Raw genomic sequence first — 17,851 nt, 5'->3', positions numbered from 1 at the left:
TTTTCTTTTTTCCCTTTTTTTCCTCCCCCTTTTTTTCCTTTTTTTTCCTCCCTTTTTTTTTTCCCCCTTCTTTTCCCCCCCTTTTTTTTCTTTTCTTTTTTCCTTTTCCTTTGTTTTTTCCAAAAGCAAACAAACAAACCTCAGGAGAAATCATGGTATCCCAAAGCAGCTTGGACCCGGATTCCCAGGTGGAAGGGCACACCCTGCTCCCAAGGCTTGCAGAGCTTGCCCTGCAAAACCTGGAGCTGGCCTCAGCTCTTCTGATGGAGAATCATCAGGGAGTTGCCAAGCATCCTGCTCCAAAACACTTCATGTGCTGGAGAGAGCCTTTCTTCTTTTTATTTTCTTGTTCATATGGAAAGGTTGAAGGGAGATTTGATAGCTTGGCTTATGGGCAGGGAAACATGAGTTTTGCTTCTCAGAACTGGATGTCCCTTTTGTGCTTTGCTAACACAGAAACTGGCAGAACAGGCATTGCTTTTTCTTTGACGTTAGGGCTTGCAGCCCTGTTTCCTTGTGTCTCATGACTGAGTGAATCAACACCTAATTAAACAGTCACATGAGGGACAGAGTAGAATGCTGCTCAGGCACTGATCACTGTGAATCTTTGGAGAATAACTACTTACATCTGTCTTCCTCCTTTGCCAAGGAACCCTGAACAGCTGCAGCTTTGCCTTTTTTTTTTTTTTCTTTTTTTTTTTTCCCCCTTCATATTTTCAGGGAAAAAAAAAAGATCATGTAAACCTTGTCTAAAGTCGTGGTGTCTACACTGATACAGGAGACCTGGGGTGGGGGGAAGAGAAGACAAAAATCTGGAGAAATTGGAATGATTTGAGTTTGTGCTGGGGGTGCCTTGGCTGAAAGCTTCGAGTCAGAGCCCTCGTGCATCTGCCACTCCTGGAAATTCGGATGAAAATGTGAACTACAGGACAAGGAAGAGCAGAAAGCTCTTCAGGGTGGTTTGGTGTTTTTAGTATTAGCTGTAATTCTTCCACTCACAGCAGGTTATGAAGGGTCTGTAACATTCCCTTTCCATCTCTGGGTGGCAAATCCTTGTGTGGAGATTTATGGGGCTCTCAGTTATCACTGGAGTCACCCATGCAGCCACCTTCATCACTTCCAGGGCCCTGGCCCCCAGCCAAGGAATGCTCAACCCCCCCCCCCACTGCCTGCTCCTGCTCTAGGACTTTCTCCACCGAGGCAATATTGTTTTTCTCCTAACAGCTCACAAAATGAGTGTTTCAGGCTGCTTTAATCCCCCTGAGCAGATGGCTCCCTCCCCCCTGGCACAGTGGTGGGCTCCCAGTTTGCCTGTGGGACACACTGGGCTGTATGCCTGGCTCTATAGCAGGCAGGGGCAGTGGGAGCTCCATGGTGAGATAATATTTCCAGGCTGAAGGTTTCCACCAGGGGTCATCCTGGCTTGCAGACTGCCAGGCCAGTGGGGGTTTGGGGCTGTGCTCAGCCCAGGAGAAAGCAGGATCTGACCCTCTCCTTCCAGGACCTTTGGCACAGCATCATCCACTCTGATGCACAGCTCACAGGGTAAAAAGCATGGCATAAACAAATGCAGCTGTTTACCTTCTGGTCTTTTAGCCTTTAAAAAGTTACCTATTTCTTGAAAGATCAATCTGATTACCCAAAAAAAAAAAAAAAAAAAGCAGCTTATTTTAGGTGTGTTTGCTCAGTATTGGCACAGCAATCACATGGCTTGTCAGGCATAGCTGGAGTACACGAGTAGTTTGGTTATGAACCTTGAAGCTTTGTTGTTTTTTTTAATGTCTCCTGAAGCAATGTATTGAGAATCTCAGTTGTCACTTGTGTAAAAAGAGAAGAACTGGCAGAGTCCCTTAACTGCTGAGGAGAGTGAGAATAAAAGTTGTAAAGACTCTTTAAGTTGAAGATAAAGACAGGGAATTCAGTGTTTGTCTATTACAAAATGAAAATGTCAGAGGTCCTCACCTGGCATATTCTCATTCCATCAGGAGTCACTGAAAGGTTTATTATTACTATTATTATTATTGGAACTGATAGCACCAGTGGAGCTACAGTTACCTCTCCAAGATGTCTTTCTTTTCATGGCAACACTTCTTGCAGTCAACCTTGACTCTGTGCTATCTCCTTTTCTATTTATATTCCTGCCCTCCAACCCAAAAAGCAGGAATTCACCATTAAGTTACCTCCACAATACACTTTGCAGTTGATAGATCTCAGCCTGGGAGCTTGTTTGGGTTCTGTCTAGCACTGTGAAGCAGAGAGGAGTTTCTTGTGTTAGGAATCCTTACACCAGTGGTAGCTCAGATGCTGTGACATAGATTTTTCAGAGTCAAGTGTAATTTGTTGTCTGCTGGAAACTCATGTGTCAGGCAAAAAACCAGATGCTGCATGTCACCAAGTGTCATTTGTCATTCACATTTTGCAGAAGGGATGGGAAAGAGAAGTTAGTTTTAGGTGTGGATATAAAGATTGAAGAATTTCTCTAGACATCTCCAGAATCACACAACATATAGGGAGAAAAAAACCCAAAGTACCTTCCCCCCTGAACCCTTCTACACCAGAGAATTCTGTGGGGCTTCAGAAAATGATTTATTTGCAGCATTTCTCTGCAGCAAAAGCAATTTATACTGCAACTTTTGTCTTGCCAACTTTTCATTAGACGTGCACAATGCTGAACTATTTGCACTTTATTTTTAATAGCTACAGCAAAAGATTATTCTGCTCTGCACACCCCAGAGTGCACAATAAAATAACTGTTTGGCAGGGGGAAAATGCCCTGTTGTCTTGCAGTACCAGTTGGTATTATGGGGGTTTGTTTGGTGCCTTATTTATAGGAGATGGCAATTGGAAATGGGATGCAAAACAAACAGTAATGTTCCAGGAGTTTAACCAGGCATCAGATTTTTCCTTTGATATTTTTATTTTAAGCATCTTTTATCATGACTTGAAAACCAACCACAGCGAAAGGACGGTCAAGCTGCAGAGGTCTCAGCATCCACGTTCTTAAAAGAAAGATAATGTTCCATGTCAGACTCTCCAGGAATGCTCCCAGGCAGATTCATATTTATGCTGATGCTCCTTTACACCCCTTGGAGAGACAGTTTATTCCAGTCATGAGACCTCTTGCTGCTGGTGATAATCCAGTGGATGGAAAGTTTATAAACTTTGCTTCTCTGTCCAGTGATTTTTTTTTTTTTTTTCGATTTGTTTTTCTTTTTTCCTCCATATAGAAAGCACTTTTTTCATTATATAAAAATCTGCTTTCCATTAAAGAAAGTGGGGGCTAGGTTTTGGATAAACCTGCAGAGTGCTCTCAGTGATCTTTCTCATCATTTTTGGCTCTTGCTGACCTTTGGCTGGGCTCATGTTTGCTATCTCTGGTGCGTGCAGGTATGTGTCTGTGTGCTCCAACACAGGGGCTCTGCTTTACTGCTCTCCACTTTTCCTCTCTAGGAGGGAGGAATTCAGTGGAATTATTTTTTTTTTTTCTTCCCAGGGATACAAAAATGCACAGAAATTCCATTTTCTTTAAAAGTTCATCTCAGTGGTAATGCTGCTAGGGCGAGTGTTTTGTAGAGAAATGGTATCCAAGTATTTTGAGTTAGATTTCAAATAAAATCCTAATTAGTTTTCTCTCTTTTTGTCTACTGTGGGTTCCAGCTCCCTCCTACCTTTGTGCATTACTAAGCAATAAACTTTTCTTGGCTTGCTTAGGGGCTCTTTGTTGTGTGTGTTTACAACACGTGTGAGGGAAGCCTTCTTCCAGGAGAAAGGAAAAAAAAATCCTCATTAAGGCAGTGGAGAATGAAAATTTATAATTCCATTAATTTTTTGCTCCACTGTGATTAGAGCTAACTAATGTGTTAGTTTTAAAATGTGTTATTTATACCCAAAAGGTACTTCCTCTCTTCCAGATCAATAAATAGGATATTCCCTGTGCCTGCACCTAGAGAAGAGGATGGTGCATGTTCAGTCTTCACATGCCTGAGTATTTTCTTTGATTTGGGAATGGTGACAGTGTGTTTGAAGCAACACTGAGTATCTGAAGTCAGTATTCCCTGATCTGGCTAAAGCATGACTTGCTCTTTGAGTCCTCTTCTATTTGAAGAGGAATTCCTTCCAGTAGTTTTCCTAGTCAGTTGTTGGATAGAGCCTGGGTCTGCTTTGCACTTGTCTTTAATACTCATCAGGTTACCCCGAGGTGAAATGGAAACCTTAGATGTTACTCCTGTAAATAAATGTTTACATAATACATTGGACTGAACTTCTCACCACTGCATGTCTGAGGAAAAAAAAAAAAGGTCACTTTTGACATCACTAACCTTTAGGGAGTGATGCCTTTGCCACACAGGTAAAAAGAGCACAGCACATTCCTTCCACTAGGTCAGGAAGGTGGGAGAGGTCAAATGTTACTGCTTGACAGCTCCCAAGGTTTGGCATTTTCAGCTTTAAAGGCAATTTTTGGGTTTAAGGGTCCTGTAAACAGCACAGAGCCCTGCTTTGCTCAGGTGAGTGATTCCATTGAGTTCCCTGGCACTCCTCACACAGGAAAAGCAAAGTCTGGAATGGAATCCAGGGTGGGGCCAGGACCTCAGCTCTTCATTTCTAGAGGAGAAATTTCCTATGACACATTCACAGTCACAAAAGATAAGAGGGTTTGGATTTGGAACAAAGTACGTATCTGTGGAGAGGAACAAGGGGATCCTGATGATAAATGGAATTTTGCTGCCTTGATAGCTGAAATAGTGTCAAAACCTGCAGGTTTTCAGTGAAAAATCCTGAAGTAGGAGCTATAATTCCACAGTCTCCTGCCTTCATGTATTGCTTGATCTTTGTCCAAACATAATATAAAATTAATAGTCTGAAAGATTAGCCCCACATATACTCTTGGCAGTGCTTGATGGCTTTTAATGTGCATTGCTTTTGGGATGCTCGGCTCCTTCTTCACTTCCCTGTCCATCTCTCTTGCTCTTCCCCCACAATTTAGAGAGAAAAGTTCTTTAAATATCAAGCTCTCTGCTTTTGTGAGGCACTGGGCAGCCTTCCTACCAGGCAAGGAACCACAGCATGGTGTTTACAGCCATCTCCTCACTCAGGATTTCTTCGTGGGCATCATTCCACGGACACATAGAGGTTTTTTTATTTTTTTTTTTTTTTTTTTTTAATTTTTCACCCCTCCTAAAAGCCCCCTATATATTGCCACCCAGTTGCAAGCTCCTGATGCTTCACTTGCAATATTAACAAGCCCTCCCAGGGCATACAGTGCCTTCTTTGTCCTTAGAGGAGCCGATGGGGAGGGGGAGCAGGACAGGGCTTGTTTCCCTCTGCCGGCAATCCCGGCAAAGGAAGACTCGGCAGCCATCCATCCATCCATCCATCCATCCCCAGCAGTCAAACCCAAATTTTGTTTGTTCCTTTTTTATTTTTAAGGCCTTTCTCCTCTCTCTGGATGGGTGGCAGTGGATGGCGGCCGCAGGTGGCCCTGCTGTGACAGCTGGGTCACATGGTGGCTGTCACCGCTGTCACCGCTCCCTCTCCTCCGACACAAGCATCCCGTGGCTTCCAGGAATGCAGAGGCTTGGGGGGGGGTAAGGGGGGGGTGCTGTGTGTGTGCAGGCTGGAAGGAGGCTGCTTTGCTTTGCCTTCCTCCCCCTGCCACCCCAACTTGTCCCCGAATCCCCCAGGGTGGGTCGGTGGTGCAGGACGCAGCCACAGTTGCCAAGGGACTTGGGTCATGGGACTCAACTCCGACCGCGTTTGCTTAGAAGAGGAGGAGGAGGAGGAGGAGGAGGAGGAAAGATGGGACTGAGATCTGGGCTCCGAAGGCTGCCAGAGCAGCACTGAGCTGCCTTCCCCATGAATTAGCTTCATCTCCACTGCAGCTCATCCGCTGGGAAAGAGACAAAGGAGCAGGGAAGACGGGCGGGAGTGACTGGAGCAGAAATCCACCCGGGCTGTGCAACAAGAATGGAGAGGCAGGATTTGGGTTATGAAACTCCAGGGCAGTGCAAACACAGCCCGGTGCAAAGGCTCTGCAGCCAGCTGCTTGCTTGAAGGTGGTTTTTGTGATCCTGTTGCTAGGATTAAGCCCTTTTTTTTTTTTTCTTTTTTTTTTTTCTTTCTTTTTTTTTGCATTGCATTGCAGCATGGAGAGTCTTTTGTTTGAGTTAAATTCAGACCTCTTGATATGTCACCTGACAGTCTTGTGGTTTTGGATGAATATGGCTCATTGCTATTATTAACCTGAGTTGGCAGCCGGGCACAACAGGAGTTTATAGGGATTTTGAAAAGTGGAACTGCTCGAGGGACAAAGATGCTTCCCAGGTACGGTCAGTGCGCAGTTCTCGAGATTATTTTGATTATTTGAAAGCTTAAGATTTGCACTGTGATGAAAGTATTTCTTTTCCAGAGATGTGAGGCTTTTAGAGATTGAATTTTTTCATGACTCTTCTTACAATTATGTGCTGAATGGCACAAATTTATTTTTTCTCCCCCTCTGAATTGGTTCTACCTGATGGGATTTTGCAAAGTGAAGTGCAGTTTACCTGAATAATGTCCAACTCTGTGTTTGTTGTTAGTGAATTGAACTGAAATCAGCTGTCTCTTGTTTCTCTGTGTTGTTTTTTTTTATTAAAGCAGGTATTTCAAAAGAGCAGGGAGCTTGTGTGTGTGTATGTGCATACGTTTGCATGTATATATCTGCTTAAATCAGCTAAAAGCTGAGCAGGTGCTTTCTGAAATTAGATATGTGAAGTAGTGCCAAAAATATTCCATGAAATTACTAATTGTAAATTCTGAAGCTGTGTAAATTGCAAAGTTCCTCAACATGCTACACACATCTTTAACAAAACCTTCCAACCTACTTATTTTCAATCTCGCATTCCAGATGATGATTAATGTGTTGACTAGACCATACCTAAGGTGTATATATTATGTCTTTTTGCTTGTGGAAAGGCATCTGGCCGGTGTATTGGACTTCAGAATATAAATTAGGTATCTTAATGAGAGACAAGTGACTTGGTAGAAGGGAAAAAAAATGAAAACAAACTAAAGTCAGCTTTATAATAAAGTGAAAGAATTGGACAGAGCCAAGGACCTTGGAAGCCAATTGAAGTTTACGTCCAGATTTATTATCCTGAGTGTGAAATATCTGGCTGGCTGAATATCTGCCTGGTGCACAATACGTGCTTAGTGGAAGCAGCAGAAGTTTCCTGGAGCTCAAGCAGTGCAGTTATTCAAGGTGAGGATTGCTAAGCTGGTAAATGAACAAGACAGATTTATAGATGTGGCGTGGAGCTGACCTCTGCGGTGCTGCAGAGCCTGGGGACGTGTCAACTCCCTCAAGAGATGGGCTGCCTTCAATTTTAGGTTTTTCTTTGGTATTTCCTTGTGGTGCTTGTCCCTGAGATGTTCTCTCAGTTCCTCCAGGCTGCCCAGGGTACAGGTCCTTTGACTTTGGTCCAGCTAAGGTCCTGGTGATGGAGGGCAGCGTTGTTGGTGGCCTCCTTCACCAGCCACCCTCACGGGCTCCCTCCATGGCCTTGGCCAAGCTGCAACAGTTCTGATTCTTTGCAGAATCAGCAGGCACTCAGCACCACAACAGTCACACAACCCTCAAGTGACCTCAGCTCTTGTGAAGACAATTATCTTGCAAAATTTTTGCTAAGTATAGACCCCGTGGTTTCGGTGCTTCGGGGATCTTCTTCCTTCTCACAGCCTCATGGTTGTGTTATGTCACCAGCATTTAAACTGAGAGTGGCAACTTTGCAAATAATCCGTGCAGTCTACATCATCCTTATCACAGGAATCCTGAAGAAGTTCTTTGGAGCTTCAGGTGGTGTTAAAAACTAATTTAACCTGCTCATATGGCTTGAAGAAAAGCTCTGCTAATGGCTGGTCTTCCAAGGCTGGAAGCATCATTAATGTGCCCTTTATGGCTGCTTTCATTGCTTCAGAATGAGTTGTGTTCTTTCAGAAGGCCTCCTACACAGCTGGCTTTGTACAGTAATGGTCAATTAATTGGCAAACTAATGAGTTGCACTAAGAAGGTATTAAAATAGAGAGAAAAACCTCCCCTTGTGTGTTGTATACTCAACTTCTGTTGTGTCTTCTCAAAGCCCCCCCCAGAAATAACCCAGTAACAGATAAGGGAAATATACTGGGTGTTTTGGGCAGGAGAAGGGAATCCCTTGTTGGAAAAAGCATCTCAGTCAGGGTGAGAGGTATATGGGATGATTATAGGACTAGGCAAGGACCATTTGGTTTCTACTTCTGATCACTCTTCCCTGCAGCAAAGCAGGACCCTGAGTGCTGCTGGGTTTATGAACACAGGTGGGTGTGCTTTGGTGGCAGTGCCCATCTCCATGGAACGTGGGGGGATAATTTCCATCTGAAACATCCCAGTGCACCAGGGGCTCATGTTTACCATACAGGTTCTTCAAGTGAGGGACAGTCATTCTGTCCAGTGCTCTTGGTGAAGTTGGCTGGGTCTGAGCACCACTGGAACAACTCTATGACAAGAGAACCATCTGCAGGAGCTGGAGATTGAGGATCCCTGTGCAGGAAAAGGGGAAGACATTTCCTTCCATGCAGAGCCCCACGAGGAGGCCATGGGGCAAGGTGGACCTGTTGTCTGCTCTGCCCTGGCTGTTCCTGTCAGCCTTGTGAAAAAGGTGCTAACATGAAAACCATGCAGAACAGATAAGCTGGCATCAACTATAAATATCATCTGCGTAGATGCATTTAAAAATAGTTGGAAGTGATTCATCACCAGGCAGTTTTTATAACTATGGGTAACATGATGTAGGAAAACAATAGTTTGGATGGTTGGTTCCACTCACTTTTTCTGTGATCAGGCACACTCTGGTTTTGAGAAACTTTGCTTTTTAGCAAACTTGTTTTATAATTCCTACCTGCTTAATGGTTCAGTCAGTTTGCTTCAGCTGCTTTTCTCTAAGGCTTCCAAAATACCTGTGTTAGTATTTCAAAAAGAATGGGATAATGGCTAAGCTGTGTTAGTATGGAATTGTCTTAAAAGGAAAGTCTTGGGCAGGAGGAAAAATGGCATTAAACTAAATCCTTAATGTGATGCAGAAACACTGTTCGTGTTGGAGTGGAGACAGGAATGGACTTGCTTTAGATTACAGGGGAGACTCCTGTATTTTAATTATTGCAGTGGTAACAAAGGGTTTCTGGGTCTGTAGTTTCATCTCTTGAAACTTGCAGAGAGTGGGATATTTCATTGAAATTTAAAGCCATTCAGTTGTCTCTTGGTTACAAATGGCTGTGGCAGTAATGAAGTCCAGGAATTAGACACATGAGAAAATCCATGCTCTGAGTGGATTTGGTGTTCTGGGTTGCCATGCAGCTCACAGAGGAGGTGTCAGGAAACATGTGTTGGGTCTGGAAACATAAACTACAAATAATACTCCTGGTGGATGAATTTAAGCAAGCAGGAAAGCAAAACTGGTCAAAGAAGAGCTGAACAATAGCAGAGATTGAGTGTGAACATGCATTAAAATATCATTTTTCAGGCCTTGGTTTCAGTATTATTAGTTACTAATAATTTCATCATTATTGGTGTGGAAGATTGCTTTTCTGTCCCAAATAATTCCTTTCCCAGTGTGCTTTCTACTTCCATAAGCATCTGTGCCTGAGGTTGGACCAGATGACCTCCAGAGGTCTCTGCCAACCTCAACCAGTCTGTGATTGTGAGAGATTTGATTTTATGGGGTTTGTTTCTGAAATAGCCCATCCAGAATCATAATGGTTTGGGTTGGAAGGGACCTTGAAGTTCATCCAGCCCCTCTGCCACGGGCAGGGACACCTCCCCCAGCCCAGGCTGCTCCAAGCCCCATCCAACCTGGGATGGAACAGGGATGGAGCAGCCATAGCTTCTCTGGGAATCCTGTTCCATGGTCTCACTACCCTGAAATTAAAGAATTTCTTTCTAATGCCCAACCTAAATCTCCTCTCTTTCATTTTGAAGCCATTCCCCCTTGTCCTACCACTCCATCCCTTTGTCCCAAGTCCCTCCCCACCTTTCCTGGAGCCCCTTTAGTGCTCTGAGGTCTCCCTGGAGCCATTTCCAGGCTGAACACCCCCAACTCTCTCAGCTGGCTCCAGGGCAGAGCTCCTCTCAGCCTTCTGAAGCATTTACACATCATTCACTTTCTCCCCCATTCTGTTATTTCTGAACATCTTATTCTAGAGAAGTTACTCTGTGTAGTGGAGGACTGCTCAGAAATCATTTGTTTCTCAGAAGTTCTTCTCTTGCTCCATGCATGAACTGGAGCGTGAGGAAGAATCAAGGAACAGCTCCACAGGTGACAAAAACTGTTGGGGTTTTCTTGGTGGTGCTTCTCAGGTTTGTTTCTTTCTTCTGAGTTTGCTTTCTTTAAACATAATCAGTTTCAAGGAATGATCAAGGAGGTCACAGGGGAAAAAAGTCCTTGTGAAGAGAACCCCGATGCCCTGAACGGTGGGAGATGGAGACTCAGCTTTCATTAGCATCATGAGAACATCTGATTGGATGTCTCCTGGTTTTCCTATGAGAATCTCAAGAAAACATCAGTTAAATGTCAAAGTTAGTTTCCATTTATAAACACAACTAATTTTGTTCAGAAGATCTGGGTCAGTTTTCATCCTCCTGAAGAGCAGCACTGGAGTGGTGCCCTGTTCTGTTTGGGGAATTTGTGCCTTTCTGGGGCTCATCTCTCCACACATCAAACATAATGGGGTGATAACAACAAAATAAAAGCTACTCCCTGTCCTGCTTCCTCCTTGTTGGGGGTGATGGGGTGAGCTTGGGGTGTGTGTGGGGTTCAGTCTGCCCCTGCTGTCTGTCTGTCTGTCCATGTGAACTTTCCCCCAGGTCTCCCAAAGTTTCTGCTGGTTTGGGAAGTGGCCCTGTTACTGCCAGGGAATGTTTTTGCCAGGCTGAAATGTGCTTAAGGACTCTATTATGTAACAGAGATAACGATTCTGTGGAATTATCACAAATTATGATGGGTAAGAGCTACTAAATGCTCGTCTAGAGCAAGTTGAAATGTCATGTGAAGAAGCTGAGAAGTAAACAAGCTCTTGTTACCTTGATCGAGTATGTTTGGGAATACAGCAAGAGTTTTATATTTAGCTTTCTCTCCTCTTAGTGTGTAATCTGCTCTTGGAGCTTTTTATAAGTAGACTTTCCTAAGATCTGGAACAGCTACTGCCCTTCTTTGCCAGTAATTTCAAAGTCAAATATCAAAAGTGGTAGGTAATGGAAGATGTGCTTTTGTCTGAGTGTCAAGGAAATCCAAACGTGTAGGGCAAGGGTGGAGCAAGTGATAGCACCTCTTTGGCAAGCAGCTCCCTGTTGTTGTCACATACTGCTTCTTTGTAAGGAACCACAGTGGCCTGGCTGGAAACAAAATGAGTTTCTAGGCTGCCATTGGTTTCACTTCAATAGAAGGAGATGGTTACTCCTGGAAGGCAGTTTTTCCAGTGGTCTCACTCATTTCCTCACCTCTGGCTTCACTTGGTCTCTTCCATATCCCCAGAGTGCCTTTGAGCTGATAACACTCCAAATACACCCCAAAAAATCAAGGGTTTGTGTTCTCTATTAAAGCCTTTGTATTCATTAGGAGACCCCCCCCCAGTAAATGGAAGCTCTGCTCTGAGTTTGGCACTGTGGTTGGTTTAGGTTGGGAATTGCTTGGTTTGCAATCTGCTCTTCGTGTGGATGTGTCCCTCTCTGGACCATGCTTGGCTTTGGGTGCTTGAACAGAGAGGCTGCGTGGCTCTTGGCCCTCAAATGTAGACACCCAGCTATTTCAGTTTCAAGTTGCTCAAGCTTTTTTCTTGCAATAAGTTGGTTTTGACATATGTCACACACCATCTGCTCTAAGGCTTCTGGTTTTTTCCCCCTTTTGCTCAATGGAGCAGATTAGGAAATGGATTTCCTCTCTCCAGAGACCAAGTGCGTGTCTTGGTTCTTAGTTTCACCTCCCTGGGTCAGCACCTGGGTCTGTGAATCTCCACTGGAGAGCCCTGAAAACTTCTGATGGGCAAACAGGGCTTTGGTGATCAAATTCTCTGCTGGGACCTCTTATAAAAAGTCTTTGGGTTACAAATTGTCTGTTACTGCTCACTTCACACGTGTGCAGAGAAGGAATCCTTTTGGTTGGTGGATTGCAGGACACAGGAGAGAAAAATTGACCATCATCTTGGAGCCTAACACTCCCTGTTCTCACTGAGGGGTGTCTTTTTGCTGAAATAAATGCCCAGCTTGTTCTTGTAAACTGGGAGCCTGTATCCTTCATTAATGGCTGGAAAGTTCCAGGATGCTGTTTCTCACTTCTTGGGCTTTCATGCTGATGCTGCTTGCCTACAAGGAGATAGAATTTCACTTATCTAGGAAAGGGCTCATAACTAGCTGAAAGGTGATTCCTCTTGGTTTCATGGATAGAGCAGGTGTCTTGCTGCTTGTCTTCCAAGAACTTCCAAGGGAAGGCAGAGTCTCCAAGAAGCTCCTTTCCTCAGTAATGGCTGCAAAACCACTTGGGGAAAAAGTGTGTGAGAAGGGGGCTGCTGTGTGTGTTCTGCTGACCTGTTCAGTTGCTGTGACCTTGGATCACAGCAGAATTTATTCTGAAATCTGAATGTGACAAGGACCTGAACATGCAGGCCCAAGCTACATGTGGCTCTCTGTTCCCCACAGCCAAGACATATATTTTAGTACAAATGTTGTAGTTTATAACACTGTAGTTAGTTCTGCACACATACACAGTGCTTGTGAAGCCTGAAGAAGGGTAGGAAAGGTACTTCCCATTTTTTTTTTCAGCTGTGGAGCTCAGTGCTTTGCCATGAAGCTGAAAGCACGTGGCTGCAGACACAGAAATTCAGCACTTCAGGGAGAAGCCAGGGTGAATATATACCTTGGTTCTTCTTGCTTTTGGGTTGTGAATGCTTTCAAGCTAGTGCTTGAAATGTCAGGGACTCTGTCTCTTTTTTTGTGTGTTTTTGTGTGTCTTTAAACACTAAAGCTGAGTTCTTACATGACTTTGATTTCCAAAAGCTGGAACTTGAAGGCAGCATGAACAGAGCACAAGAGTTAGTGATGCTGTGCACATGGTTGTGCATGTGGTGGATTGGTGCCCTTTATGCCATTCTTATTTGGCAAGTGCAGGGGAAAGAAAGAAACCAAAAGGCATTGTTCTGGCTACAGGATCAAAGGCTTGAGGAAATCGGGATTGCTTTTGCTCCACTTTATTTTAATCAAGTTGTATACACAGATAATGCAGAAAGAACAGGGTGATAAAGAGTGGTGGTAATTGACCCTTCTGCCCTTTTATTTCTCATTCAAGTTGGCCTTTGCCAGAGTTTGACCCGAGTCAGATCCGGCTGATTGTGTACCAGGACTGCGAGAGGAGAGGCCGGAATGTCTTGTTTGACTCCAGTGCTAAAAGAAAGATAGAGGATGTTTCAGTGTCGGTGAGTACCCTACTCATTTACTTGCTTATAGGCTGTGGTTTTGGGTTTTTTTCTTTTTTTTTCAAATGGCAAGATAGATAAATCACAAATGTTCTCTTTTATTCAGGTTATCATTTAAATGTTGGTTGTTTGCAGGGCTATATTTAAATGCCTGTTAAGTTGCAAATTATTCAGGCTTCAGTGGTTTCACTCTTGCCAGCTTTAAATACTGTGCTGATCTCTTTATTCCTGGGCTCCTTTACTTTCTGCTCTTTCAGGGAGCAGGAATCCTTCCTGGGGCTGCAGCCAGTGCTGGAGGGTGAGGCAGGGCACAAACTGGTGTTGATGGATTTGTTTTTATGCCGTGGTGGGGTCTGCAGTCTTAACAGGAAGGTCCTCCTAGTCCTGTGTCCTCTGGTGTCCCATTTGGTTAGCTTTTGCCAGTTGTTTTTATGCTTTACTGACAGGTTTTTTCACCCAAAGTTACTTGAAAACTTTTCCTCTCTTTCCTTTTGGCATGGTCTCCATGGCAATCTATTAATTGAAACTGTAATGGATGCAGTCAGATGAGGATACTTCCTTCGCAGGGCTCTGGCCAGAAAATTAATTTCTAGCCACAGTGCTATTGTAAGTGGTTGTGTGGGGTTGGACAACTTATTTTGCTGCTTTGAACTCCCTTTCCACCATCTCTACAAACCTTTGTAAACCATTTTAAGCTCTGCAAGCAGAAAGCACTGAGGGAACTGAAATTTATGATCCCAGTTGCTTTAACCCCCAGGACCTACTGAGTTCTGCAAGCAGGAGTACACAGGATAACATGTTACCCCCAAGCCCTGGTTTTCATGTTGGAGAACAGCCAGAAAATCCTTCACCTAGCTTTGTAAACTTTTCCAGCCTGTTGCTAAATGCTGCCAGCCTGGTGGGTCTCATCCTTGTCCCAAGTGCTTCCTATACCTGTGCATCCCAGCCTCTGGGAGCCTCTTTGTGTCCCACCAGGCACAGTTTCCAGGTTTCTCCATTGCTTTCTCTAGTGCCAGGAATCAGGATGCCAATTTTCCAGGTTTTTTTGAGAACTTGAGAAGGAAAGGGAGTTTTGCACATGTTGAACAAATCCATCTTTCTCTTTAGCGTGTTAGAACGGCTTTATAATTTATAATGTCATGTTCTTCTAGGTGTTCTTGGCAAGAAAACAGGTTTTTAAAGACAAGAGATCTTTAGAAGTGGTTTATTGGTATGAATTGCTGGCTGTGCTTATTACTATTAATTCATTAATCATAAAGTATTACTTCATTAATAAAAAAAAGGACGTTGTACAGTATAAATCCTCTTGCCATATTTCAATCGATTTCCTGAAAACCTAAAGCCTCTTTCAGATAGTTCTGTACTGGCACTTGCAAACTTCAGTGCTTTGGTTTATTTTAGAAAGATTGTTGACTGTAGCAGCTCAACAACACCCAAATAAGCTGCTGATAATGAAGCTAATACAGTTCCACATTAATCTCTCCTTTATTTTTCTTTGCTAAGGGGGAAATAGCTGCGTTTCCCAGCTCTGTGAGATGAGTATGTGAGCCTGGTGGAGGAAGACTGTTGCCAGGGTGCTTGAAAAGCCCAGTCCTCCTCTCCAATAACTTGAGCCACTTCTTTTTCTGTGATATTTGGAGACTTTGAAAGAGAATATATCGAAAGATTTGCCTGCTGTGATAGCTGCTTTCTGCAGCACTCAGATAATGTCAGGTCAGGCAAAGCTTTCCTCGTGGAACACAACCCTGCACTAGCAGAAACATTCTGCAGGTAAAAACGTGCAGAAGCCTCCTCTGCTCAGCTGGCTGGGAGCTTAGTACAGGCTTGCACAGCCAGCAGTACGTCCTGGCCATTTTCAAGGAATGGCATTGTTTATTTTTCTTGCTCTTTATCATGATTTTCATTAACCAAGACACACCCTGCCTGTACAAAGCCAGCTCTTGGCTCTAAGCACATTCCAAGACACTCTTGCCCTTTCTCAGCAAGATGTGTGTGGGCTGGGCACTCTCCCTTCTGAAAGGGGATCTGTTCAGCACCCCACAGAAGCCAGGGCTTTCTGTATCTCTCCCCCTCTCCTCTTTCCCAGTGTGATTTATACCTCTGGGTTTACAAATAACACCAGGGGGGAGATTTGCTCGGGTGCCAAGCAGTGGCCAGACCCTTCTGGTTGATGGCTCATCAGTCTAGTGCAGAGAACTGAGAGGGTTTCAGTTTGCTTGATGTTACTGTGCTCTTCAGTCCCCATTTTCTGTTGCTTATTGAGACGTGAAAGCAATTCTAATTTAAGAGTTGTATGCCTGCAGCAAGGTTAGATATACTCTGCTCTGCTTTATGTATCTAATCTTTACAGATGTCAAGAGTTTTGTGTGGGGAACCAAGGCTGAACGTGGCTCAGTTATTTGACTACTACAAGGGGAGGCATGGGTAGAAAAAATTTGAGAAGAATCAGAGCAAAATTTTCAGGCACATGTTTCAAGAAAGGAAACAGCAGGCTCTGACTGTTTGGTGGGTGAAAAACTGCAGAATTTCTGCTCTCATCCAGCTGGGCTCTAATTATCAAAGCATTACAGAGTTCATAGTATCTATAAGGCAAATATGACTGTAAAACAAGTAAGGATTTTCTGTTTTCACTGGGTATTAAATCAGCCTCTTCATGTCTTCAGCTGAATAGGAGTTAAGCGTTTTAGAAGGGTACAGCATGGAGACAGACAAGCTGAAAGCTTCCTAAAAATATTCTAATTGGGATGTTTTCCCTAGGTCTTGGTAGAGTTGAACCTGGTGTGTAAAGCTGATGAGCAGCCTGGGGTCTCAGAGGGCTGGTAGCCACTGCACCAGGAATGTTGGCCAAAGGCTGTGCCCAAGATCCTCCTTGGGCAACTGGAGGTACCTGGCATAGTGGGGAGGCAGAGAGATCCCTTTTTTGAGTCCTAGACCTTTTTTGGTGCTGAGCAGGAGAGGTTCATGCCTGGCTTTCCAGAGGGTGGGCTATTTCTGCTCCTGGAGGGGTTGAGCTACTGGCACTGCATTCACCCTCACCTTGCATGCAGGCCATGCTGTATCTCCTGGTGTTTTTGTCCCCAGAAATGTCAGTGTGCACAGGCCAGCTGGAAGTCTGAGAGGAGTGTTCCTTCCAGGGCCAGCACTGTTTGGGATGTGGATGCCAATAAAATGGTGCTGCAAGGGAGAAGTGGGGTGTAAACCAAGGAAGAAGCTGGGACGAGGAACCCTGTGTCAGGGCTTCCCTGGGAGCAGGCTGGATGAGTTCCAGGAGGATGAGTTCCAGGGATTTATCTGTCTTATGTAATTGCTCCAGTTCCTTTTTGTCTTGTCCACTTAGGATACAAGACAGTGGTCACCAGTCAGGATTTGACTGGAGAGAGGTGCTGATGGGCATGAAGGAAGCTGCCAGGTTTCCTGAGTTTAAAGATCAGGATGGAAGAAGGTGTGGAGACCAGGGAGGAAGAAAAGAGGTGTCAGGGACCATGAGGAGGAGGAGGAAGGAAAGGAAACAAGAGCCAAGCCATGAACTGTGCTGAGCAGGGATCTCAAGTCTTTGGTTTGTCTGGGAAGAGGGAAAGACAGAGGGGGGAATGAAGAGGGAAATCAGAGGAGGGCAGAGGCTTGATCCCAGGCCCCAGAGGCAGAAGAGGTTTTTCAGAAACAAGGTTTTTTGAAGAAAGGAAAGTGAAATTGTGGCCCATGGTGGAGAATGTGAAATCTGGAGGTTTCAATAGTGAACGTGGATTTGGGGAACAAAGAGTTCCCTTTCCCCCTGTAACCTGGTTGTCTTTGGGATCATTTAACTGAAAGGTCATAGGATACTTGATCTCTCTTACTGTGGCAATTTCTTTCCCTCCAAATATCATATTTATCTACTTTACTTTATAAAGCAGAAAAATAGCATGCTGTTTTAAACAAGCCAGGATTAGCCACATGTTCTAATATACTTCAGCACAGGATAAATGTTGAACAGCAAATTGCTTTGAGGGATTAGTAATTGGATAGTGAGCCTTTTGCTTTTAGGTGAGTTGTGTGGAGTCTCTGGTCTCTGCCTGGCTCTCAGACAGGGTTCCAGTGGGCTGGGCTGAGCAGACAGATAAAGCCTTAAGCACAGAGATTGAGTCCCATCTCCTCATGTCTGCTGCTTCTCTTCAGAGTGGAAGGTTTTTCATTTCTTTCCCTGGCCTCTGGGTAATAGAGGGGCTTGACAGCTCTGGAAAGAAAGGGAGAAAGTAGCACTTGGCAGCTGCATTTTAAGAAAGGTACCTGGATTTTTACAGCAGCACTCAAAGGGAGGGAGTGAATGCCTGTTGAGGTGTCTTGTGGGGATGCAGAGATGTAATTACACATTCAGAGTAATGCTTATCAATAAAGCTAAAGA

General features: G+C 44.3%; 1 protein-coding gene across 5 annotated transcripts in view; it reads left to right on the top strand.

Moving 5' to 3' along the window:
* The window catches only part of FNIP1 (folliculin interacting protein 1), a 64,747-nt gene that overhangs the window by 14,497 nt on the left and 32,399 nt on the right, over positions 1 to 17,851 (top strand). For 3 of the 5 annotated variants that reach the window (XM_030459352.1, XM_030459354.1, XM_030459355.1), the window contains exon 2: positions 13,344 to 13,470. In XM_030459352.1, the coding sequence (XP_030315212.1) occupies positions 13,344 to 13,470 (127 nt within the window). Of the gene's footprint in view, positions 1 to 5,615; positions 6,322 to 13,343; positions 13,471 to 17,851 lie in introns of those variants that run through there. The other 2 variants (XM_030459356.1, XM_030459353.1) reach the window with 2 other exon arrangements.

The sequence above is a fragment of the Calypte anna genome, chromosome 13, assembly GCF_003957555.1.
Source record: "Calypte anna isolate BGI_N300 chromosome 13, bCalAnn1_v1.p, whole genome shotgun sequence".
Lineage (NCBI taxonomy): Eukaryota > Metazoa > Chordata > Aves > Apodiformes > Trochilidae > Calypte > Calypte anna.
The sequence above is the reverse complement of the archived record's forward strand: the minus strand, read 5'-3'. Positions and strand labels throughout refer to the sequence as shown.